Below are 26,947 nucleotides of genomic sequence, written 5' to 3' on the forward strand. Positions count from 1 at the left end.
CCTTTCTCTGGGTATTTCTATCCTATGTCATTTCATTTCACAATGTTCTTATTACTAACCATGAGCGAACAGTACAAACTGGTATGCCATCAAATTTTTGATAGATGTGTAGAACTGATTTTACACAAGAGGATATCAAATGAGGATATAAAGTGCCATGGCAATTTTGTGTCATCGTCAAATCATTGTAGTCCAACATGTTGAGAATAAGAGGTAAGAGATGCTGTAGAAGATCATGCTGGTACCCAAGAAAGGACACATATTTACTGGACCAGGTATGATTTGCCTACTGTGTATGTAGAAAATCGTGTGTGTATGTGGGTTAATCACTCAAGTCGTGTCCGACTCTTTGTGACCCCATGGGGTGTAGCCCACCAGGCTCCTCTGTCTATGGAATTCTCCAGGCAAGAATACTGGAGTGGGTTGCCATTCCCTTCTCCAGGGGATCTTCGTGACCCAGGGATCAAACCCAGGTGTCCTGCATTGCAGGCAGACTCTTTACCATCTGAGACACCAGGGAAGCCCATAGAAAACTGTGCTTAGGTAGTAAACAGCTCTATTCAAAACAAGTAAGTTTAAAACAGTTTTTTCCATTTTATGAAACTTATACTCTTTCCAAACCATTGTTTATTGATTATCTTTTAACCTCTTTGTATATACTGCTAGAAATCCTACAATTTAAAAGTATAAGGGGACTTTCCTGGCCACTCAGTGGTTAGAATTTTGCCTTCCAGTGGAGAGTGTGGGGGTTCAATCCTTGGTCGGGGACCTATAATCCCACATGCTTCTTGGTCAAAAAAACAAAACATAAAACAGAAACAATATTGTAACAAATTCAATATAGACTTTAAAAATATTCCACATCAAAAAAAAATCTTAAAAAAAATAAAGCATAAGGGCAACACAAATCCCACTAGGTTAGTGAATATCACATATGTGTAGCACAGAGCTAGACACTTCATAAAATAAAAACATCTACTATCTTTTCCTGTCCCCAATATTTCTCCATTCCCATAACCCAGTCTTATACCTCCTCCTCACTTAACTCAATCTCAACTTTCATCCCTTCACCTTCCTCAGAAAACCCTGCTCAGTAGTAAACTTAAGTTGATAACACAATATACTTTGGTTTAGAAACTGTATCCATGTCTATATCCATATAAAAGTCACTTTTTTATCAGTATACTCATATTTGCATCTGAATTATATACTCTGCAAAACAAAAATGTCATGAAAGCTATACCGGAAATTATCCTATGATAATTCTAACCTTTCTATCCCATTATTTTCATACCAAGTACTTTCAAACTTATGTTTTAAAAAATCATAGATGATGTCATATGGATATGGAAATTTACTTGAAAACTATTCACATTTAAATAAATAAAATTTTAACCCTTCTACATACATAAACAAGTAAATATTTCATATTTACACAATTGCCTAACACCTTCATTGGCATATGCCTAGTAGTGACTGCTGTACTATATACTTTGAGTTCTGAAATTTTATCAGTACTTCTGTAATTATTTTAATAAAGCAAGCAAGTGCAAATGCAAGTCACTCAGTTGTGTCCGACTCTTTGCGACCCCATGGACTATACGGTCCATGAAATTCTCCAGGCCAGAATACTGGAGTGGGTAACCTTTCCCTTCTCCAGGGGATCTTCCCAAACCAGGGATAGAACCCAGATCTCCCACACTGCAGGTGGATTCCTTACCAGCTGAGCCAATTATTTAGGTTTGTGCATGAAAAAATTTCATATGTCTTACAGAGCAGATGAAAAAGGTCTCTGAGAACCAAGTATGTTAAGTGTTTTAACCACTTTCAAAGAAGAGAAGTAACTGTGTCCCAGCTGCCTTAACTGTAAAATGACAGTAGTGAGTTCTTATAAAGACAAAGCTGGTGCGCACATATATACCTACATCACTGAATGGCAGCCCATTACTACTATCAGTCATGCTTAACTATGTACACAAAACCCCATACTGAGCTCAGTGTGCTTTTAATTTGATACCACAATTAAACATTTAGGATTACATTAAATTATTAACACATTTTTCTCATTTTACCAAACCTAGGGCAACAGTTAAGGCATCAGAAAGTTGCCACTTGTGCATTCCTGTCATCCTCAAATATCGAATTAAAAGTTGATTTAAAATGACACGTATCTCGAAAGTTTTCTATGTAAAATGGCAGACTAAGTTCCAAAGTATATGCAAATGGCAGATTTTATGAAGGAATGTCTATATTCTGAATTTTATCTGTAAGCCTTTCCAATATAAACAATATTATTAATCTTCATGACAATTTCTGAGGTAGACACTATTATCATCTCCATGTTATAAATGGGAAAAATGATGCCCAGACAGGTTAATTTCTCATTCCTCCCCCTCTTTAATTTGCTACAATTCATCAAAGTGAACCAAGATAATTTTGGAAAGGTGTGTGGTACAGTTGCACCCAAAACACCAGCAAGGTACATTCATTTGCCATTTTATTTCATTCTCTTGTGCCAAATGTCAAAACAAGGAACGGCATGAAGTCGCACGTACTTCTGCCCATCAACAGAGCACTGAAAACACCCGTAAACTGTCTCCCTTTTAAAGTTCCCCATTCCACAGAGTATGCAAGGTCCTTTTGGAATGTTGTGATTAAGTAAGTTAACACGGATGTGAGTACCTTCTTTGAGTGAAATATCACTCATGCTGAGAGGTTTGTCATAATAGTCAGAAAAAAGATCATCTAAGTAAAGCTGTGAACGAGAAATGGTGTCCATCACTCTTCTATCTAAAAGGATAAAAACAGACGTGTTAAAAGTCGAATAAAAAAATGTATAGCTAGACTGCATTTATAAGTATGTGTAAGTCTAAACAATCAGTCATGAAATTTGGCTTTTAAATTCAAATTCTTAAAGAAAAGATTAATAAAGAGAACCTCAAGTGTTAATCTGAGAAGGAACAAAATCTTCAATGGACATACTTCTTTCAAATAGTATATTTCTCAATCTGTAGAGCAGTGCAAATGTTGCCGTTTCTTCCCTTTCAAATCCTCCTTTTGACACTGAAGTGACACAAAGGTCTATAAAAAAAAAATTAGAAGATGTTATAATCTGAACAACTCATATTTTATTGGGAGTTTTAATTGTGGTTGAATTCTGGCACATCCCATTCACTTTATTTTTTAAGTTAAATTTCACATATTTTTAGAAAAGTTAGCATTTACATGGTACAAAATTCAGAGTACAAAAAGAGGATACAATGATAAATAAGTCTCTTCACTGACCCCAGCTTCAGCTTTACACCCCAGGGGTAACGACTATTGTGTGTACTTATAGAAATACTCCATATATTTCACAGGCATAAAGGCTATGTACATATGTATGTAAGTATGTACATATATAAAATCTTGGGTTCTAAGATTAATAGATATACATCTCTTTAAAATATCATAGAGATTATTCCATGTCAGTAGTATCTTTAGTGCTAATTCTTAACAGCTTCACAGTATTCTACTGTGTGGATGTACCTTAGTTCACTAAAGGGTACAGGTTTTTACAATTATACTGATCATTAGAAGTATAAACTGATAGAATTCATACATCTATCAGAATTTAAAATTACATATATTTTGGTCTTATTTACACTTCTAGGAATTTATCCAACAGATACATGTACACACATGTGAAATTTGTACTTAGGAACAGACTGCATTGTCAGGTTTTGAAGGATTCTTCCTCCCTACTATATCACTGTCATTACTGGCAATCAATTTAAACCAAAAAGCTGCTGAAAAACACGTGTCATTCCAGTTCTTTGCAAGCATCACTTACTAGCATATTAGCAGGTCTGGGGTCATAAACAGAGCAAGTATGTCATTATCTACTTCTCTTGGGTCCGTGCCGCATTTCTTATTAACTCTAACGGTGCTTTCATTTTCTGATGATTTACCTCTATGTTAAGTACCTGTGTTAAAGGATATTTTCATAACTCCAGCCAACATGGTGATCTAGGAATTAATAAGCAGGTAATGAAATAGAAGGTGTCCCAAAAGACTCAGTGCAATTTTAAACTTTAATACAGTGTGCTTGAATACCCCAGGGTGCTGCTGCAGAAGTAGAAATGCTACAGACTGGCAAAACATCACTTGATAGTCTACTTGAGTTTCTTCTAAACTCATTTAGTTTTGCAAATCTTAGACGTTAAGCTTTTTAATTTTTTCTTTCAGTCCCTCCATCTTAAGGTTATTTCCAAAATTCTACTATTATGAACTATCTTTATACATGTCTTTTCACATATGTGTGAGTATATGTGTAGGATAAATTCCTAAAAGTTTAAATAAGATTAAAATATATGTAATTTTAAATTCTGATGGACATTATCAGTTATATCAGTTTATACTCTAATGATCAATATAATTGTAAAAACCTACCCCCATTAGTTGGAGAAGGCAATGGCACCGCACTCCAGCACGCTTGCCTGGAAAATCCCGTGGACGGAGGAGCCTGGTGGGCTGCAGTCCATGGGGTCACTAAGAGTCGGACACGACTGAGGGACTTCACTTTTTTTTTCACACCCTTTAGTGTCCCAAACAAAATTTATTAACATGTTTTGTTTTGTGTTTTTTTGACTCATCATTCTCTCTTCCAACAGAACTGCAAAAGCTAAAACAGGTCTAAAAATGTTTACAAAAGTGTTTATACGGACTTATGGTTGCCAGGGGAGGGGTGGGGAAGAATGGGAGGAAGGATTGTTAAGACAGTTTGGGATGGACATGGATACTCTGCTGTATTTAGAAGGAATTACCAACAAGATCCTCCTGCATAGCACAGGGAACACTTCTCAGTGACATGCGACAGACAGGATGGGAGGGGAGTTTGGGGGAGAATGGATACATGCATATGTATGGCTGTGTCCTTTTGCTGTCCACCTGAAACTATCGAAACATTGTTAATCAGCTATGCTCCAATACAAAATCAAAAGTTTAAAGGAAATAAAAAACAACAAAAATGTTTATAAATGGCCTTGCCTAATCCTTGAGTTTTACCTAGATTTGAGCTGATTGGTCTCCTAATATTAAAACTTGATGCAATGTAGAAATTTAAAGTGACCTGAACTGCAGTATCATATAAGATGACGGTTTTAGAGAAGTACTTGTACCTTGAAGGGTTTAGGTAGTCCAGGGTCAGGAGAGCTGGGTCTATGAAAGGAAAACCTGAAGAAAGGTTGTCTTCTGCTAGCTTGGGTGCCCTGACACTTTCTTACTGTGTATGCCTCCTCTATTTGCCATCCTCAATAACTACCTGCTTGAGTTCTAAATCACTTCAGTTGTGTTCGACTCTGCGACCTCATGGACTGCAGCCTGCCAGGCTCCTCTGTCCACGGTAGTCTCCAGGCCAGAATACTGGAGTGGCTGGCCACGCCCTCCCCCAGGGGATCTTCTTGACCCAGGGATCGAACCCGTGTCTCTTAATGTCTCCTGAAATGGTGGGCAGGCTCTTTACCACTAATGCCACCTGGGAAGCCCCAAAACTACTTATTAGAAGGTTATTTTTTATTTTCCCATGTTAGTCAAGGAAATACTTTGCCAGTGGATTGCATTCTAGCTCTCAACTAGAACTGGAAGTGGGGTGTTGGGAAGTCTACTGCTTTCTCCAAGAAACAGGGATGAGGTTGTGGGGAAGGAGGGACTACTGGGTCTTTCCCAGTCATTTCACCCAAGCATAATATCAACATTGCTGACAGCATCACTCTTCATCATTAGACACTCAGGGAGAGACAGAGACAGAGATTCTCACTACAATAATTTAAGTGTTTCACGTAAATCATTCACTCACCAAAGGCACCATCCAAGTAAATGAAGAGTTCAAAAACACTGAAAGCTATGGTTGTATGTGCTGGAAAAACAATAGCTTTGTCCCTTCCCTTGGGATTCTGTTCATCCATAAAATGAAACTATATTAAATAAATTAAACAACATTGTTAAGGAGTATAACATGTAAAGGATATATTTTTGGAGAAACAAAACATTCCCTACAATCCTACCAAAAACAAACAAACTCTTCCACCCCTCCAAGTAAAGAACTACCCTACTTGAATTCAACTGTTTATAGCAGAGGTTCAAATAAATGATCCAGGGACTCCTGATCTATATTAGGAAATACTTATTACTTTCTCATTTACTTTGTATCCAAGCCAATGACTAGTGCTACCACAAGGATGATGCTTACAGTCATAGGAACCTTTTCCTTTCAACTGCAAATCCACTGCCTTTAAGGGCTACATTTGTTTTTAGCCTATTGTATCTACTGTTTCAAAGCCCCCAGAGCTTTTAGCAGCTTTCCAAAGCAATCACCAATAATTAAGCAAATGTTTCATTCAGTTCATGCCCCCAAAATGATACAATAAAACAATTTGGTGGGCACTTAAATGTAGCCACTTCATTTGCAAAGACTTGAAAAGATTATCACTGTATTCTATCTTTCTAATAATTAATTTTAATAAAACAAATCATCATTATGTGTCGTTATTAGGTGAAAGGCAATGACAAATAATGTCATAATTGAGCTAAAAATTAAACACAAATAACTTTTCAGGATTTTTTAGAGGATTTAACTTTGAATGAAGCATGTTTGGCTACTGACAATGTTATTTTAGAAAAATTAATATAAAAATATAAACTCAACTTTTAAATTCAAGTATAAACTCTATCACTTAAAAATAAAATCGAAGCGTTCAGTAAACACACTCAGTCTGTATTCTTAAAACAGCATTTAAACAGTACTCTGAGGGACTCCATTGTGCACTTTATTTTACATGTTTATAATTCAAATTTTCTTGGATTTCTTTCTTCATATTCTAAACCAAAACCATTAGCGTGCAAAATCCTATATACAATTACCGCTGTTTAATTTCAATATTTGACAAAATACACAAGGCTCTTGAATACTTAAATTCCCATTGCAGCTTTTGAGAACAGAAATCCAGTGAGTCTAATCGTTTACCCTCATGGCTTCCCCACGAATTCCAGCGTGCACAGACAGTGAGCACTGTCGTGTGGTTCGGATGCTTTCCATGACCACACACAACACTGCCTTTCTGCTGCTCCTTGACTGACGTATCAAACTGTGGTCAAAATTAATTTTTCTAAAATCAAGAAGACAGACATTCACAAGAATCTGTATCATCTAACTATGTATAATCAAGTACACTTTTGCTTATCATGTGTTACTATTCATGATCCACCTTAATTAAAAGTAAATCAATGCAGTCCTAATACAAATCAGAAAGTATGCTCAAAAGAAATTTAATAATCTGCCTTTCCTATTTCGTTAAAACATGTGTACTAGAGGAGTCTGTTGGAGGAAACTTTTAGTGTATTTGTTGCAAGTAGGTTCTTGAAGTCTTGTAATCTTATAATTTAGCAAAATGTGTGCAGAACAAAAGCCATCTTGCAGAAAATTAAATTTTGTTTAAACCAAATGATTCTGGATATCTACACTTATCCAAAGTTCGAGTATATGATTAATTTGTAGTATTTCAAATAAATCAAACAAATTAGTAAAATATAACTGGAATGTTTTAAACACTTTGTCATGAAGTTTATATAATTAAAATGTTTAAAGAAAACATGGAAGTCTATTAAGGACTATTATACTGACCGTGTAGTAATTTCCTTGAGTAATGTTGATACTTCCACTTCATGTTTGGTTACTACACCAAATGAAGCTTTTACTGCAATGGAATCTGATCCAGTAACATTAATCCCAACGTCATTCACAATATGGTTGCCTCGTCTTCCATAGAGTGAAACATCTGATTCATCTTCATAATTCAGTAGCTGATAAGATGAAATACCTTTAAAACAAGAAATCAATATTTTAAATGTCTCAAATTCATCTAATGTAAATATAGAGTAATATGTTAATTTATCATTTAAAACTTGATTACCCAAATGTTGAGAATGGTACCATCTCAAATCAAGATGAAAAAGAGCAATTCAATTAATTTGACAAGAGAAATAAATATCCAGAGTACTTTAAACGAACTCAAGTTTTCTTTCAGCCAACAGAACACTTAAGCATCAAGATCCAATGATTAGTTGAAAGAAAAACAAGTGTTTATAAGAAAAGTTTGGCAAAATGTCAATTTACTTTCTAAACTAGCCTCTTAATACATTTCAGCTTACCAATCATAATAAGAGAATTAAAAAATAAACACAAATTAATTTAATCTCATTTAACCATATGAGATAGGTAAGACTGAATAACAGCCCCATTTTATAAATGAAGAAATATATTATTATGCCATATTCTAAACTGATCTGATTGAAACAACTCATAAAATAACTAAATTGTATAATTGTAAATTATACAATAAACATAAAATACATTTGAAATTATTCAATCAATAGATTTGCTACTATACAAACATTAAGCATTGTTAACATTATTATGCTACAGTAATAAAAGCTTTCATCAATGAAAATGTGTAAATATTACGAACGTAAGTAGCACAGACAACCTACATTTAGATTACGAATAATACACGTGAATGAGTAATCACTCCCAAACAAACGTTCAAACTTACCAGCTGAAATTTCTCTGTCTCCTAGAAGAATATCTTTCAGTGTAAAAGGTGTTGAGGTAAATTTATATCTAGGAAACAGAAAACATCGCTTCTTCTTTACCACCAGACTTAGAGGTTGGTATTTGTCAGCCTCACTGAGGCTTGGAACAGGAACTAATCTCCCTCCATCTCCAACTTGTTTGACAAAGCTCTTGGTAGCAGCAGCAAACATATTAATACTGAATCAAAATGTCATCCACTGCAACCCTCAGATAACAAATCCATATTTTCAAAGAAAATCAGGCATAAAACTAAGCCTTGCTTGATTTTAAATATAATCGTACACGTGAAAAATACAAAGCATGGTCTCAGCAAGTAGCTTACCACTATACAATTCACAACACTGCCTCCCTGGTATGTTCAGGCAATGAATTATAGATTAACAGTGTAAAATGATACACTAAAAGCAAGTCAATTTGGAATTGCAGTCTATAATACTAAAATATACACAGAAAACTAGTAATCTTTAAATATCACCAATGTCCTTGATGAGGCTCACAGTAGTGGTTTGCCAGGTTTGAAGGAAGCAAATAGCCCTTTGGGGAACAATACAATTTAGCCACTAACATTAGCCCTGGACACCATCTACAATGGACCTAGTCCAAAGGGAAGTCCTTCACAAATCCATCATGCCAATATTGGCAACAGAAAAGTACTGTTTCTCTGTTATAGTCCAGTTTATTCTTTGAACATTTCATTCATTTTCCTTGTATGTTTACAAAACCAAGTGATTAATATAAAAATAAATTCACAGAATATAAGGAAACAATTGCATGCAGAACTTTATAAAATACTAAATGAAACATATTTAAATGTAACTGCATCAACTCTGATTTAGGGGCTTATCTTAAGCTACTACATAGTATCTTTTTGAAACAGAGTCCTGCTGCATTTATTTTCTTTTTGTTTCACCATTATTATCCCAGTTACTCAACATTTAAGGAGAGCAGTATAAAGTTTAGGTTTGTTTTTAAGGAATTTAATGGCTAAAAATAAATTTCATAAACAAATCTGAGTGCTGAAATAATGTACTGCCACAGATACGTGGATAACATTTTGAAATAGTGGCTATGTGGTATTTAAAGTAAGATATTCATTAAAATATATCAATGAAAAGCAACTGATATATTAACATCTATACAAGGGGGAGGTGGAGGAAGATAAAAACAGGCTTAATTCAAGCCTCAATCAGCTTGATTAGATTCTGGATAATTTTTTTTTTCATTTGATCTCTAGTATCCAGGGCTTCAGAGTAACAAACAAAAAGTTTCTAATAATGTCCCTTCGTGTGAATAAAATTGTGCGAGGGAATCTCCAGAAATGAGAAGACACAAGGAGTCATTTCTGCACGTGGCAAGCAAAACCCCTAGAAGCCAGCCATAGGACACTTAATGTCGCTGTCTGATCCCCAACAAAGGTGGTACATCCCAGGCAAATGCCATCACAACCAACACAGGTATTCAGAAACAGCATTAATTAGAAACGGTTTCACAGAAAAGCCTTCGTTTACTCCTAACATGCCTTGCGGGCATCCGCTGGCCCAGCACTCACCAGGCAACGAAAGCCTAGAAGACAAAGGAGCCCACCCTGGGTGAGAGGCGCGGGTCTCCGGACGTGCCCGGGAGCACCTAAACGCAGGGCTCCAGGACAGGAGGACCCACTCGAGCCCTCAGGAGCGGATATACTGCGAGTCTTAGGCTTCGGGCCCATGCCCGGGGAGGCTCTCCAGCAATTCTGCTTTTGGAATTTTGAAATTATTTTCTTAAAGTGACGTACCCCTCCTCTTCCCCGTCCCCGTAACCTGGCCAGAAAAAAAAAAAAAAAAAAAAGGCTGAGCTTCAGGCCTCAAAGACTCTGAAGCTTGCCTGCCTGGCGACAAGCCTCTTTCTGGGCAGGGAATGGCCTCCTTTTAAGGACACAGAACTGCGGTCTCCCCGAGCCGGTGGGCGGAAGGCAGGGCACCGGCTGCAGCCGAGAAAGCCCGGGCTAGGAGGGCGGGCGGGACTGGGCGCCAAGGCGCCCGGCAAGCGGGTGGGCGGGGCCGCCAAGGAGCGCGGCGGTGCAGGGACACAAGGGGGCGTGGCCGGGAGCGGGACCTGCGCTGCCGCACCGAGGCTCCGCCTCCGGCCCCGCCCGTCCCCGGGAAGAACTCAAGCAGTGAGGAGAGGGGAGGAGGTAGCGGCGTCGGCTTTGGATCCGTCCTCTCGGGTACCAGCCCACTGGGGAAGCGAGGACGTCGCTCTACACTGCTCTTGCTCCCGCAAAGCCGTCCCTTCTCGCCATGTCTCAGAGCAGGCATCGCGCCGCGGCTCCGCCGATGGAGCGCGAGGACAGCGGAACCTTCAGGTCAGTTTCTGAGCGATCGGGACCGAGCCGGGCAGGGCCCAGAGTGGTGGGCAGCAGGGGGCGGGGGAGCCGGCTATCCAGCAGCATTCTGGGTAAAGCCCCTTCCCGGAGCTCGCGTCCTAGCGGCTGCAGGGAGGCAGGCGGGCGGACCAGCGAGCGCTCCACCCCGCCCTCTCGGCCGCAAGCCGGCCGGGGACCCGCCCCCCCGTGGCCTCGGGCAGCGCCGGCTGGACGGAGGGGGAGAGCGGCTGCCGCGGAGGGAAAGGGGTTTGCAGGCTGGGACCTGGGAGGATGCAGCATCCGCCGTACCTCTCGATTCCCCTGCGAATCCCTCCTACCCGCATTCAAGTTATCTTCTTTAAGACCTCCGCAGCGGGGCCCGGAGACTGGCGCGCCTCGTCAGCTCTAACCCTGTCCGACCCGGAGCTCGGTCCCTCCGGCGTCACCGGTGATGGCTGCTTGCTTCTGCTTCTCTCCCCGCTTTGACATGCAACGCACAGCTTTGTCTGGTTTTTGCAGTTTGGGGAAGATGATTACAGCTAAGCCAGGGAAAACACCGATTCAGGTATTACACGAATACGGCATGAAGACCAAGAACATACCGGTTTATGAATGTGAAAGATCCGATGTGCAAATACACGTGCCCACTTTCACCTTCAGAGTAACCGTTGGTGACATAACCTGCACAGGTCTGTATTAACCCCATGACCATGTGGGCTGGTGGTCCAGACTTGGGTATTGCTTCTCGTTCGGAAAAAGTGCCCTTTTTGCCAGAGACGTCAGTGAGGAGCAGTCTCTTGAAACTGATGCCTTTCTCAGGTCATTTGGACTTTGCAACTTTCTGATTCTCTCCCTAATTTTCTCCTCCCCAGATATCAAGAGAAGCTCAGAAACATACCCTAAGAGCCTCCTAAGGTTCTTCCAAGAATTAGGGAGAAGCAGGAAAGGTTCTTGCAGCAGCCATAGCTGAATCAGAAGGTGCTGTCAAATTCCATAGGTTATAGCAGATGCCAGGAGGCATGACCCCAGAATTTTCTGACCTGCTCCCCTCTTTGTACGGACTCGTTTGGCACTCTGGGTCCACTGTACCACACTTGGTTCCGTATCCAAGCAAAATGAGGAAAGCGGAAGGCTCAACTACATCATAATACATAGTAGCTTCTAGTTCCTGACACTGTACAGATATTTTAATGTTATCACCTTTATTATATATGAGGAAATAGGTCCAGAGAGATTATAAGAAACATGCTCAAGGTCACATGGCAGAGAAGTTTCAAAATTCAGATTATGGTCACTGAACTTCAGCAAATGATAACTGAAGTAGCCCATTTGTAAATGTAGACATTTTACTTCTTATGTATCTATTTAATTGCAAACATGAAATATTGAATACTAAATTTAATTTGGAAGAATGCCAAGAAAGAAATTCAGTAAAAAGGCTGAAGTTCCACCATCTGGTAGCCGGAAGGCATCATTTGTGTCCACGAAAATCTGGAGTCCGCTATTTTCATTGAAGTCCCTTTAAGAACCTTTTGAACCTTTTTTGTCTATGTGGGGCAGGTGGATTGTAGTTAGATTCTAGCTGGAAATTTCTCATATGAATGACAGATTCAACATTACACTACTGCTTTAGCTGGTCTGTCTTTAAGTAAGTATTCAGTGAAAATTCAAGAAAAAGTAGCATTTTCCCCATCTCAGTGTGTTTTATGTGAAAGATTAACAACCTGTGGCGACTGCTTAGTCCCCCTACTCTTCTCACACTGGCCTGTCTTCTGTGCAAGTGTATCTACCTCCATGGTTTCAAATACTACCTAACGGCTAATAATTCTGAAATCTCTGTCTTTAGCCCAGGCGCCATTACGAAACAGTGCATCTCCCGGAGTTTGCTAGACATTTTTGCTTGGATGACCCAAAGACACCTCCATCTCTCATTGTCCCAGACTGAATCCATCTTCTCTCTCAAATCCATTTCCCCTGCATTCCCCAGTTCAGTATAGGCACTGCCATCATTCATTTGTTCACAGTAGAGATTTGAGTTCACCTTCTGGATTCCTTCTCCTCCCTCTTTGCGTTGTCCATTATGCCATCAGATCCTACTTCCTAAATATCTCTTGAATCTGTCTGCTTCTCTCCTCTTCCTGTTGCTATTGTCTGAGCCACTTGGAATATAGCTGCAATCTCGTAGCTGCTCTTTTAGCTTCTGTCTTGTGGTATCCTTTTTCCACAGAAAAAACCAGAGTATTTTTTCTGGCATTCAAATCTGTTCATTTGAAGTATTCAAACTCTTAAAATCCATTCATTGGTTTTCCCATCACCTTCTGGATGAATACAAATTTCTTAACACGACAACCTTACTTCACAAAGTGTGGTCAACAGCAGCCTTGCTATCACCCAGACACACCTACTCTTGGTATGTGTTCTAACAAAATTCCCAGGCAAGTCCTAAAGTTATAGAAGCACAATTGAGGAGACTGTTCTTTGAACTCTCCTTCTGCCCTTCAACTGTCCGACCTTTATCTCGACGTTCCCTCCTTCAAGCTCGTACCGTCCCAACAACTTGGGGCTTGAGAACATGTGCTCTGTGTTGCCTCTGAGCCATGACAGTGGCCCTTTCTCTGCCTCCAGTGCTCTTCCTAATCCCCCAGCTCTCACCTACTTACTGATCTTTCATATCCTTGTTTAGTTATCTCCTCCTTCATGAACCCTTTCTGAGTCCTTACCAAGAGTAGCGGAGCTACCCCTTCTGTAGGCTGCCCTACAACCTGCACTTAGGCCTCCTGTGACTTCATTTTTCAGGCATCGTTTTTATAGACAAAATCTCACACATTAGGCTGTATGCTCTTTAAGGACAGGGACTCTGCTTAGTTCTCTGCTACAGTTATCTCTTGAACAACACAGTTTGTATTGCACAGGTCCACTTAGATGTCAGTCTTTTTCAGTAGTAAGTACTACAAGACCATACAGTCCACAGTTTGTTGAATCTGCAGTTACCGAGGAAGCTAGAAATGGAGGAACCACAGATATGGAGGGCTGACTGTAGATTAGCGTGAATTTTCAGTGCAGAGGGTCAGTGCCCCTAATTCCCACATATTTCAGTGCAGAGCGTCAGTGCTCCTAATTCCCACATTTTTCAAAGGAATACAATATCCATAATACCTATGTGAATGGATAAATAAGTGTGGTTTCTGTGTTGTCTGATGCTTGAGAACCACACCTGACGTTTGTTCCATGTGCCCTTTCCTCTACATCAGAGGAATGGATATGCCGTTCTGACACAACTTTGGACAAGTTCTCAATACCTGGTTTGAACTCAGAAGGAAAAAGACTGAATTTATAATTTACTTGTGTGGTTGCTTACTTGGCGTCAGTCTCAGTGATTATTAGTCAGGCCTGGTCTCTTCTACCCCCTTAGCTACCCATGTAAGGGATACAGATTGTATGAAAGACACGTAACAATGTAATCTCTCACATTCCCTAAACAAACCTTCCCCCGCTGTATCCAACAGGTAGCCGGTGACTGGTTAGCCAAGCAGAGGGGTTTCATCCAGTATAGGAGGGGCTGTTAGAGCGAAATGTGCTCATTTTGCTATTCAATAATGTTGCTGTAAGTGCCACCTTTAAAGAAAATTTCTTGCTATAGAAGAATTTCCCCTCTAGGAATAAAGGAAGTAAATTGCTTTTCTTTAGCATACATAGTGACAGTCTGCTGTATTATCATTTAATGTAATAAACATACACAAAGTAGACATAATAAAGATTTTTATACAAGTATACTTAGAATTAAATACTTAGCACTTTTGAAATCAAAGGGGTTTTTAATATATTAATTTTTATGGTATTTTATTTCAATGTATAACTGTATGTAGTGTATGTTTTTATTCCCTAGTGTGTATATATAATACGTGTAGTGACTTTATTTTGTACTATGCAAACCTGTATCCAAGCCTCACATTTTTTCAGCATGTAAAGAGTTGTTTGTTTTTTTTTTTAACCTTAATTCAGGTGAAGGTACAAGTAAGAAGCTGGCGAAACATAGAGCTGCAGAGGCTGCCATAAACATTTTGAAAGCCAATGCAAGTATTTGGTGAGCTAAATTTCTTTGTATTCTGCAGCTCAAAAATATCATGGCTGAGGTAAGATTAAAAGTTTGATCATGCTCACAAAAGCAACAAAGTAAACAGTTGATAGTGTCTAGCTCTATTAATAAAATTCTATCTCCTTGTGAAGACCTGTCATCCCCTAAAGACACTTTATCCATAAGAAATTAAATCCAGTTTTTATTAGATGACAAAGAAGGAAGTGGCACCCCACTCCAGCATTCTTGCCTGGGAAATCCCATGGACACAGGAGCCTGGTGGGCTACAGTCCAGGAGGTTGCAAGAGTCAGACATGATTTAGCAACTAAACAACATTATTAGATGAAGGCTCTCATAAACTAGTTTTTTTTTCTTTTTTCCAGATGAGGTACAGGAGTAGAAAACCAGAGTGCTTCTGACAAATATCTTACTGTATTAAGAGTTTTGTTTCTACACTGAAGAAAACAAAGTGTGAGACAGAAAAATATCAGCTAAAAGTACTCTTTTAGAAATTTGAATTTGTAAGGAGACGATTTCCTTCTACTAGAAAACGTATACCAAATATAAGAGGATGCTAAATGGGATGTTTATTCTTGACATATCTTTCCAAAATAATTTGTTATCACATTAGGTGTTTTTGGAAGGAGCACTGGCCCTGGAGCATCTCTCGTATTGTAAAGTGGTGTATTTTGGTTTCTAATGGGCATATCCAAGAGGAGCATGTTTTGCCTTCAAATTCTTCCCTTTACATGCATTCAGGTATCCTTGGGAGTGCATTCTGGTGTGTCTGCTTATAGCTGACAGCAGAGGCCTGTGAGAATTTAGGATGGTTTTTTTTTGTTTCCCACCCCTGGAAAAACTTGCTGTTTAGGGACATGTTTAGGGTCTCCTGCAGCGATCTTCCTGTGTACTTATCAGCTCTAAACTGTTCAGGTCATTTAGGACCAACCAGTGAAGGCCTTGGCTCTCATAACACAATGTCTGCTTCTGCAGGGTCATATATTGTAATTGATTTATGCTAGTTTTCTGGACATGCCAGATGGCATGGTGGGTTTTAGATTCTCTGCTTGCTGGTGATGGCCATGCCATTTTTGTGCAACCCAAAGGTCAACTCAGAGCGTTGCATATATTTGTAGAAATGAACATACAGAGTGTCCTTTCTGCACACCGGCACTTTGTCTAAAAAAAAAGACTAATAAAGTTTACTATGTATTTGTGCTTCTTGACAGAGAAGATGGAAATACTAAGCTGTAAATCAGGCCTAAAGTGGCCTGATGGGATGAAGAGACTTTCTCACTTCTCCATCACAATTATTTAGGTAGCTTCAGTGTACAGCATTGTAAATGAATGTTCGTATCTCATCAGCCTATGTAAAGCTTGAAATTCTGGCAGGTAGAAAAGAAATTTAGTAAGTGGCAATGACAACCTCATTGGTAATGGAAGAAATAACACTAGCTGCCAAGGTGGCAGTAATCTTGAAATGCAGCTTGTTCCGCGTTAGACACCCATCATCCACGTAACTAGTAAGCTCACACTACTCAGAAGAGGTTGTTCTCTTTTTCCTTAATCACAGCCCCTACCTGTTCAAATCAGATTCATGCCAGCCATCAAAAAAAAAAAAAAACCCACCTGCAATGCAGGAGATGAGGATTTAGTCACTGGGTCAGGAAGATCCCCTGCAATAGGGAATGGCAACCCCTGCCAGGATTCTTGCCTGGGAAATCCGATGGACAGAGGAGCCTGACAGGCTACAGTCCATGGGGTTGCAAAGAGTTGGACACAACTTGGTGACTGAGCACACATACGTAAACCTTAGGAAGATTATCCTAGCGTAGAGCAGATGGTAGGTCAGGCCAAGTCTTTCTTCTGTAAATCTGGATAAAAAAGCTACGTTTGCGATCTGTATGGTTTACACTGCCGAGCTAAACATCCTGTTAGTCTTCCCTTTTCATGCGGTTGTAACAATAGTGTGTTTATTTAAATACATTTTTTATTGAGCATCTGTTTTATATAAAGCACAGCAGGGCTTATGAAGGTAAGTAATACATAGGCCCTACTATCAAGGATTTTACAGTCTGAACAGGAGAGAGGTATGGTGATGGATAGACAAATAGCATGTATTTGTACGAGTGTACAACTTAATGGTAAAATAATTGCTTAAGAAAGTATCAAACCAAATGTTACAATGGTTCAAAGAAGGGAGAAATTGTGTCCCATTGGGGTAAAAGAATAGGCTTCTGAGAGAAAGTTGCATTTGAGGTATACCTTGGCTGAGGTATAGATCAGATTCCCATAGAAGAGGTGGGTGAAAAGGGTGTTATTCCATGTAGAAGGAACACAAGAGCAAAGGCATGGAGAGCTAAATAGAAAATGCTTATCCTTTATTTAATAATTTGGGAAAGATTATTTTGTTTTATAACCCTTTATAAAAATGTTCAGCTTTGCAGTTCCTGATCCCTTAATGCCTGACCCTTCCAAGCAACCAAAGAACCAGCTTAATCCTATTGGCTCATTACAGGTAAGTGGCACAGTTTTTCCATACTAAATTTTGTGTCTTCTGGAAAAAATGTCATAAATGTCGATAATATCATAAGGGCTAAGAGAAGGAATTAATATTTTAAAGATTAGGTGGTATGACATTTTATGTTCCAAGTTACGATCATTAGATATTAAAGTGCTAACTTGAAGTTATTTTCATATTTATTTATGTTTTGGATTTTCTTCCATATACAGTATCTGCCTTTGGTTTGTGGAATTCTCATTTGAGATCAATAGGACCTCAGTGCACATGGGTAGAGTGTTTTATATTTTAAGAATATTTCTTGCCACTCTTGTGACAAATCTCTTTCTACTTCTGTTGAGACAGAAGACTATAAAGGACCCAAATTGATTTACCTAACACAGGACAAGGGAAGTCGTCTGCTTACTTGCTTATTCTACCAAAAAATATATTCAGCTTTGAATTTCTATGTGAGAACATCCTTCTGGCAGATTATCCATGTGCTCTGTTGGACAACTCCCCTCCCTGTTATCCAGCGAGTCATTTGGTCTCTTTCCTGCTCTATGAGTTTTTCTGTAGTTTTTGTCCCTGTCTTTCCTCAGTCTCATCCAGTGTGTATGTTTGCTCTGTGCTCCTCACCCGCTCTTGATCGGATGCAGTCAGTTAGGCAACTGTGGGTATAGAAGGTTAGTTAGGAAGAGACTTTGGGGACTGATGGCCATGAGACCAGTAATGTCCTCTCCCATGTTCCCAAAGAGGGTGAGAATAGCTTATCCTTCTGTCTGACCTCTTTGATAACCAGCTCACTATAGCTTAACGGAAGAGCACCATTCACAGCAGGAAACTGCTTCAGTTTTGGTGTTGTGGGCTTACAAGATGTAAAATGCAGGAATCTCTGTGGGGAATAGAAGACCTTCTCTTAAAGACTGCAGAATATCATTGTTCTCTGCAAACATATAAACAGAAATGGGATCAAAACCATGAGAGAATATCATTAATGTGATTGAGCCATTGCATAGTAAAAATTACTACTAAAGGCTCATCTCGATTTTCTAGGAATTGGCTATTCATCATGGCTGGAGACTTCCTGAATATACCCTTTCCCAGGAGGGAGGACCTGCTCATAAGAGGGAATATACCACAATTTGCAGGCTTGAATCATTCATGGAAACTGGTATTTGTTTCTTTCTACTGAGATACAGTTGAAAACCTTTGAAATATTTTGAGAGGATGAAAAAATTTCTGCTATGATTTCGTCTCAAATACTTCTTTGGGGGGAAAAAAACTGACACACTCCTAGTCTACTGTCTCTAACTTTCTGCTGTTGAGTTTATTAATAAGTATAAATAGTTGGCTTAAGAATACTTATACTTCTAAAAAAAAAAAGAATACTTCTTAATTTGATTTTTTTAAAAAAATCATGGGTTGGTAATGGACATGCAAGTAAGTAATTGACTCTTGAAACAGTCTTCATTGATATAATAGAGACTTAAACATCATTTTGGAGAAAAAAGCAGTAGTAAATCTCTTGGAGCTTCAGTAACTGTTCTAGAAGACAGAAGGACTAGGAGAAGATTACATTTAAAAAGAAGATAATTGATAAGAGGCTGGTGCTGCTGCTAAGTGGCTTCAGTCGTATCCGACTCTATGTGACCCCATAGATGGCAGCCCACCAGGCTCCTCTGTCCCTGGGATTCTCCAGGCAAGAATACTGGAGCGTGTTGCCATTTCCTTCTCCAATGCATGCATGCATGCTAAGTCGCTTCAGTCGTGTCCAACTCTGGTGCGACCCCCACAGGCTGCTCTGTCCACAGAATTCTCTAGGCAAGAACGCTGGAGTGGGTTGCCATTTCCTTCTCCAAAGAGGCTGATAGTGAAATAAAAATAAAGTAGAAATTAACCTTTTGTCTTATAGCAACTTCGATGTTGTAAAGGCCACAAATTATGAGGAAAAAAAGTCACTTAATAAAGTACTCCTAAGGATTTCTATTTTAATTTCTTAAGCACGTTTTTATCATTTTAAAAGTGGCTTGAAATGAAATTTTAAGTTGGCTAGATATTAGTCTGAAGTACGAAGCAGCTGTTTGCCCCCAAGAGGCAGTGTGGGTCAGTGCAGGAAGCCCTGAGCCAGAAGCAGAAACCTCACCTCGGTTCTTGATGCAGTCCTTGATTTGCAAGCTTAGGCAAATTGCTTAATCTCCGTGCCTAGGCCTGAGTTTTAAATCTCTAAGCATGGAAGTAGATTATATTTATGGTATCTTTCAACTCCAGCCTCTCCTATGCCCTTCTTATTCATGTTGAAGAAATTCCACATAGTTATCAGTGTGCAGGAGATTATAAGCCAGAAGTAGAAATTGAAAGATGGGAGATGTAATTCAAATCTAAGAATATTTCATCAGAATTAAACCAAGTATGGCTCATTAAAGCTAGACATAAGGAGATACATCTGTTGAAGAAAACCAGAAAGTTTAACTATTAAAGATAAACTGCTAAAGAAATGCCTTCAAAAGTGTAACAATTAGTAATTGCATGAAACAGAACAAGTAAAGATGTCAGGTCAGTAAAAGAATAGTATATAAAAACCATGAGATTGTTCTCTGATCAAACATAGTACTTTAAACATTTGGTCATTCTCTATGGACACTAATTTATTTTCTAACCTACTGCTCTTTTTTTCCTTTATTTAGGAAAGGGGGCATCAAAGAAACAAGCCAAGAGAAATGCTGCTGAGAAATTTCTTGCCAAATTCAGTAATATTTCTCCAGAGAACCACATTTCTTTGGTGAGTAATGATCAGAGGTCTGTGATGTTAATGTGATTAAACATGTGTTGCTGTCGGAACAACACATGATTATAGATTTCATTGTGTGTAGGTATACTACAGAGTTGTGGTTTTTCAAAAATCTCTCAGCTGTTGAGTAATACACTACCCCAGTTTTTAGGTGCTTGCTGTATGTGAGCCAGAGTCACAGGGGTGGCCAGGAAAGAGCTTGGGAAGCACAGTCAATTTCAGAATCATATGGTGGTTTCTAAAGATGCTAGGTCAGTAGTGCTGTTTTTGCCTTCAGATTGACATTTCACTCCCGTCGCTTGACATTTCACTCCCGTCGCTTGACATTTCACTCCCATCGCTTGATGTCCATTCATTTATCCACTCAGCAAACATTTAGGAAAGTGATAATATTTGCCCAGATTTATGCCAGATACTAGTATATAATGAATAAGATAGTCTCTGGCCCTAAGGAGTTTGCAGCCAGCCTACTGAGAAAGAAAAGAACCCTGCAGACTAGGCCTTACAAGGGCTTCTTGGGAACGATAGAAGAAGGACCCAACCAAGATAGGGTTTCAGGAAGACCTCACTAGAGGAAGTCATGTCTGAGCTGAGACCTATAGGATAACAGCAGTGAAAAGAATTTGAGAGAGAAGAAAGACCATGTACAAAGACCAGGAGTGAAACACTTGTTATCCAGAGTAATTTTGGATGGCTGGAGCACTGAATTTGAAGGGAGGGAGTCTCAAACAATGAGGCAGGAAAGGTAAAGAGGGATTGAATCTTGTAGGAAGTACTATGTTCAGGAGATTGAACTTTATCCTGAGGGTAGCATAAAGTCATTAAATAAATTTAATATAGGAAGGGGAGAATCTAATTTATACATTAGAAGGGAATGACTGGCTGCATTATGGTGGATGAATGAATATTAGAGTCATAGGGACCTGCTATAATGCTGTTACAGAAAAGCAGATGAGACGTGATGGTGACCTAGACAAAGGCAATTGAGATGGTCAATTTAAAACTTACTTAGAAAACTGGAGTGAATGGGGGCGTAATAACTGGATGTAGAGAGTAGGGAAAAAGGAAGAAGTAAACAGTTTTAGCTTGGCAGCTACCTAGATGGTGGTACCCATTTAGTAATATGGGGAACAGAGAAGGTGAGTAGGGCTTAAGGGGGAGCAGATAATGAGTTAAATATAGGATATATTGAATTTGAAGTGTTTGTGGAGTAGCTAAGTGAAAAAATTGAGTAGGCAACTGGGCATTCATAAGAGATTGGGCTACACAAAATGTAGGTAGGTATGAATGATGGTCCATTATCTGAGAATAGGATGTTAGGTACAAAATGGGAAGTGAAAACTATAGGAGTGTCCTAAGCTCATGATTTTAAAAAAGGGCTTGTTCTGTAGGAAGAAACAACTAAATCTAGGTAAGTAATATAATTTTGGTTTCACTTTTTTAATAGAAAAATATAAAACATTGTATTCGTTTCTTTTAAGACTGGATCAGAGATGACACCACAGTTAAGTGACACAAAACAGTTAGGTTTCAGGTGAGTTCTGTTAAATCTTCAAGGAAGAGATAATCTTCAGTGCTGTTTAAACTCTTCCAGACAATATATATAATGTGAGAGAAATTTCTATATAAATTTATTTAGGACTGCAAGGGTGTTTCAACATTGGTAAATGTATTGCTATAATTAATTATAGTAATGAGTCAAAGAAGGAAAACATAATCCTCTCAATAGATGCCCAAAAAATATTGGGTAGTCACTACTAATAAATGCTTCTAAAATATCCCTATTGTGATTTAAAATGTGTACCTCAGATGTTCGATCCCTGGTCAGGGAACTAGGTCTCGTATGTTGAGACTAAGATTCTGCATGCCACCACAAAATTGAGGCTCCTAGGTGCTGCAACTAAGACCTGGCACAGACAAATATTTTTTAAAAGATTTTTTAAAAATTAAATATATACCTCAGGGAAAAAAAATCAAAATCTTGGGTACATGTATATATGTTATATCCATTCCCATTAATTTCAGAAATAAAGGAAAGGATACCCACTGATACCATTTTTTTAAACCTTGTTCTAGAAGTACCAACCAACGTAACCAGAGAAGAGAAAACAATAAGAGGTTGGAAATAAGAGGAGATAAAAATGATCATTAACTACAAATAATATAATTGTATCCCTATAAAGCCCTAGAGAAAAACTACTAGAAATAATAAGAGAATTCATCAAGGTAACTGATCAAAAATTAATACACAAGATCAATAGCTTTCTCATTTCTGTTACAAAGGTAACCACCAGAATAACTAAAAATAAAAAGTTGAAAATTACTGCTTCTGGAAAGGGGACTGAAGGTAGGTATGGGGGTTGTTGCTTTTATAATTCTGTATTACTTGATTTTTTGTTGTCTGTGTATTATTTTGAATAACAAAATTTATAAAGCTTAATAACATTGAAATTTGTATTGGAATAAACAGAGGATAAGTATAGATGCCAATCCATATAGGAAGATATATGTGACATTGTTCAAGGGTCAGCTGTATTTGCAGATTTGTTGATCATGCTCTTAAATATGTTATACATATTAACAAGACCGTTACGCTATACAGTTATTTTGAAATACTTCCAATATTTCATTGCACATTCTTTTTTAATATTGTGTTGTTTGATAAATGTGTGAGCTTATTAGTGCTGTCTAGTTTAAATTGGAAAGTTAACCAAATGGTATTCATTTAAATATGCTTTATAAAGTGTTGATTGCTTAATTAATACTCATAGTAGCATTGGAACCCAACCCAAGAGTGTTAATGTTAATCTCTGTTTTTCAGACAAATATGGTAGGGCATTCTTTAGGTTGTACTTGGCATTCCTTAAGGAATTCTCCTGGTGAAAAGATCAACTTACTGAAAAGAAGCCTCCTCAGTATTCCAAATACAGATTACATCCAGCTGCTTAGTGAAATTGCGAAGGAACAAGGTTTTAATATAACATATTTGGATATAGGTATGATTGTTTTTTTCTTTGGCTTGTCCCAAAACCTGTTTCTTTTCAAAATATGTTTGACAAACAAAATGTCTATCATAATAGAGGGTTCTGACTATACACAGTTACCAGAGTGGTAATACATATCACTGATGTATCCCATTCTTATAAATAATAAAAAGATAACATCTGTACAGTTGTAACAATAAACAACAATAGCAAAGATTTATAGAGTTACTGTGTGCCAGGCACTGTTCTAGGGACATTACATATTTCAAGTCACAGAATCCTCAAACTAATCCTGTGAAGTACATTCTATTATCTTCAGTTCAGTCACTCAGTTATGTCCAACTCTTGGCAACCCCATGGACTGAAGCATGCCAAGCTTCCCTGCCCATCACCCACTCCCAGAGCTTGCTCAAACTCATGTCCATCAAATCAATGATGCCATCCAACCATCTCATCCTCTGTCATCTGCTTCTCCTCCTGCCTTCAATCTTGCCCAGAATCTTCAAATGAGTCAGTTCTTCGCATCAGGTGGCCAAAGGATTGGAGTTTCAGCTTCAGCATCAGTCTTTCCAATGAATATTCAGGACTGATTTCCTTTAGGATTGACTGGTTGGATCTCCTTGCAGTCCAAGGGACTCTCAAGAGTCTTCTCCAACACCACAGTGTAAAAGTGTCAATTCTTCGGCCTTCAGCTTTCTTTATAGTCCAACTCTCACATCCATACATGACTACTGGAAAAACCATAGCTTTGACTAGACAGACCTTTGCTGGCAAAGTAATGTCTCTGCTTCTTAATATGCTGTCTAAGTTGGTTATAACTTTTTTGCCAAGGAGCAAGGATCTTTTATTTCATGGCCACAGCCATCATCTGCAGTGATTTTGGACCCCCCAAAAAGTAAAGTCTGTCACTGTTTCCATTGTTTCCCCATCTGTTTGCCATAAAGTGATGGGACCAGATGCCATAATCTTAGTTTTCTGAATGTTGAGTTTTAAGCCAACTTTTTCACTCTCCTCTTTCACTTTCATCAAGAGGCTTTTTAGTTCCTCTTCACTTTCTACCATAAGGCTGGTGTCATCTGCATATCTCAGGTTATTAATATTTCTCCCGGCAGTCTTGATTCTAGCTTGTGCTTCATCCAGCCTGGCATTTCTCATGATGTACTCTGCATATAAGTTAAGTAAGCAGGGTGATAATATACAGCCTTGACGTACTCCTTTCTTGATTTGGAGGCAGTCTGTAGTTCCATGTCCAGTTCTAACTGTTGCTTCTTGACCTGGATACAGATTTCTCAGGAGGCAGGTCAGGTGGTCTTGTATTCCTGTCTCTTTAAGAATTTTTCCACAGTTTGTTGTGATCCACACAGTCAAAGGCTTTGGCATAGTCAATAAAGCAGATATAGGTGTTTTTCTGGAACTCTCTTGCTTTCTCAGTGATCCAATAGATATTAGCAATTTGATCTCTAGTTCCTCTGGCGTTTCCAAATCCATCTTGAACATCTGGAATTTCTATTATCTTAGGTATAAGTGAAGAAAGTAAGACAAAGAAAGGTTGAGAAACTTGCCTGAGATGACATAGCTGGTCAGTAGAGCCAGGTTAGAAGAAGAGTCCCTGCCAGCATAATATCTGTTATACTAGCCCTGATGGACATCTTGATGAATAAAAGAGTACCCACATTTCTAGAACAAATACCAAGTCTGTGGGGGCTGGGCCAGACATCTTCTCTCCACTTTGTCACTGTGTTCCAGTTCTGGGAGATAAATGGGTACAATTTGTAGCTTCATCTCATCCCAGCTATCAACTTCTATATTTTTTCTAGCCCATGATCATTCAAATAGACAAATGTGGACAGATTGGAAAGCAAGTCAGCTTGGGTTTTCTTTTAATGCAGTGGATAACTGGCTAATTTGTGTGTTCATGTGTGTATTTGGTATCTTGATTTAACATCAGTATTGTATGTGAGGAATTTGATATCCCTTAGCCCAGCCTCAGTGACTTGGGGGGAACCTAGCTCATCAGAGCTACTACTGTTGAGAAAATAGGGTATTTAGGGGCTGAAGGAACTTCTGATTTTCTCTGCTACTTTGGGATTGAATAATGAGTCAGGTGCAATGTCTTAATATACTGGGAATGATGTAGAACCGGAGGATTAATACAGAAAGATGATCAGGAAAGGTGGCTGATTAAGAGACCATGCATTCAAAAATATTTATGAATTTGGAAAAAGGAAACCTGAGATGGTTTTTAGATAATGAAATGCTTCTTACTAATTTTAAGAACTGAATGGTTCTTACGAATAGAGAATAGCGCCTGATAGGTGGAGTAGCAGATAAAAAGGTGCTTGGGGAGAGGGACAGTAACAAAAATTGTTTTTACGCAAAAATCTGCTTTCTCTGCATGCGGCGTCAGTCATCGTGTTTGAATGTGTCATTGCAGAAGAACTGAGTGCGAACGGACAGTACCAGTGTCTCGCTGAGCTGTCCACCAGTCCCATCACGGTCTGTCACGGCTCGGGGATCTCCTGCAGCAGTGCGCAGAGTGATGCAGCTCACAATGCTTTGCAGTATTTAAAGATAATAGCAGAAAGAAAGTAAACTTGGAACAACTGAGAAAACCCTCCAGTAGCACCTAAGAAGTTCCCCTTTCACCCCTTCCCAAGTAAAACATGTATTATAATGTTTGAGTTTGTGTGTTGGTTTTAAATCTCTTCATAGATTCCATCAACACTCCAGATTTAATTATCTCCTAGTAGTTGTTACGAAGATGTTTTTAATGGCTTCAACTTTGTATTGGTATATTGTATTTATAAACTTTGTACCATAGGCAGAGTGTAGCACCCATTTTCCAATGCCCTGTACATAGAAGGGAAAAACTGCATGTTTGTTGTTGATGATGATGGTGAAATAAAACTGCTAGCAACAGTCTTTACTACTGGTGCTTAACCTCTTTGCACAAGGCTTTGTAAAGGGATTTCAAAGGAAGCCCCTTAGAATTAGTGTTGAGGAATGCGCTAACAGGTTTTAACTGAATGCAGTTGTTAAATTTCAGAGAACATGATTGGTCTGTGTATTTGAATCCATGTAATAAAGAGCTGTTGTTATAATGGGTTCTGTTCATTTTATTAAAGTACTACTGACTTGACTGTAGCCCTGCTCTTTTCAGCCACTCCTATGAGTAACGTTATAATGTGGATACTGTATTCTTTACATATCTCTAGTTCACTTCTGAAAGTCAAAGTTAAAAAACCCAAGCAATACTTTCCAAATATATTTCACATCCATATTTTCTCTAGTCATACACAGTACTGTCTATTGATATAGCCATTCATAGATGAATTAGTTGTTGAAAAAGCATTCAGTTCAGTTCAGTCGCTCAGTCATGTCAACTCTTTGCGACCCCATGAACCGCAGCACGCCAGGCCTCCCTGTCCATCACCAACTCCCGGAGTTCACTCAGACTCACATCCATTGAGTCAGTGATGCCATCCAGCCATCTCATCCTCTGTCGTCCCCTTCTCCTTAGCATTACTAAAACAAAACTTTCCAGTGTGTTCAATTCAGTTACAAGAATGTTTCAAACAAAACAGTAAGTGCTTAAAAGGTTAGGAAATAAGTTTCATGAGCCC

General features: G+C 38.8%; 2 protein-coding genes across 7 annotated transcripts; one reads left to right on the forward strand and one right to left on the reverse strand.

Moving 5' to 3' along the window:
* Positions 1-766: 766 nt before the first annotated feature.
* PJVK (pejvakin) lies at positions 767-11,153 on the reverse strand. 4 transcript variants are annotated; one of them, XM_069577079.1, is made up of 7 exons: positions 10,179-11,153; positions 8,589-8,656; positions 7,661-7,856; positions 7,004-7,145; positions 5,837-5,954; positions 2,983-3,081; positions 767-2,790 (listed from the first exon to the last, which is right to left on the reverse strand). In XM_069577079.1, exons 4-7 carry the CDS (start codon positions 7,073-7,075, stop codon positions 2,498-2,500), a joined length of 582 nt encoding a protein of 193 aa, XP_069433180.1. In that variant the 5' UTR covers positions 7,076-7,145; positions 7,661-7,856; positions 8,589-8,656; positions 10,179-11,153; the 3' UTR covers positions 767-2,497. The 4 variants fall into 4 exon arrangements, with proteins under 4 accessions (XP_069433180.1, XP_069433181.1, XP_069433183.1 ...); XM_069577080.1 differs by having other exon boundaries at positions 10,404-10,561; XM_069577082.1 differs by lacking the exon at positions 8,589-8,656 and having other exon boundaries at positions 10,179-10,683.
* Positions 10,681-26,425, forward strand: PRKRA (protein activator of interferon induced protein kinase EIF2AK2). Of its 3 annotated transcripts, none has more exons than XM_069577084.1 (8): positions 10,681-10,973; positions 11,493-11,662; positions 14,976-15,057; positions 17,489-17,567; positions 18,606-18,723; positions 20,237-20,331; positions 23,162-23,336; positions 25,759-26,425. In XM_069577084.1, the coding sequence occupies exons 1-8, from the start codon at positions 10,909-10,911 to the stop codon at positions 25,914-25,916; spliced, it is 942 nt and encodes a 313-aa protein (XP_069433185.1). In that variant the 5' UTR covers positions 10,681-10,908; the 3' UTR covers positions 25,917-26,425. The 3 variants fall into 3 exon arrangements, with proteins under 3 accessions (XP_069433185.1, XP_069433184.1, XP_069433186.1); XM_069577083.1 differs by having other exon boundaries at positions 10,759-10,973; positions 25,732-26,425; XM_069577085.1 differs by having other exon boundaries at positions 10,768-10,973; positions 11,493-11,951.
* Positions 26,426-26,947: the final 522 nt, after the last annotated feature.

The sequence above is a fragment of the Ovis canadensis genome, chromosome 2 (genome assembly GCF_042477335.2).
Source record: "Ovis canadensis isolate MfBH-ARS-UI-01 breed Bighorn chromosome 2, ARS-UI_OviCan_v2, whole genome shotgun sequence".
Classification (NCBI taxonomy): Eukaryota; Metazoa; Chordata; class Mammalia; order Artiodactyla; family Bovidae; genus Ovis; species Ovis canadensis.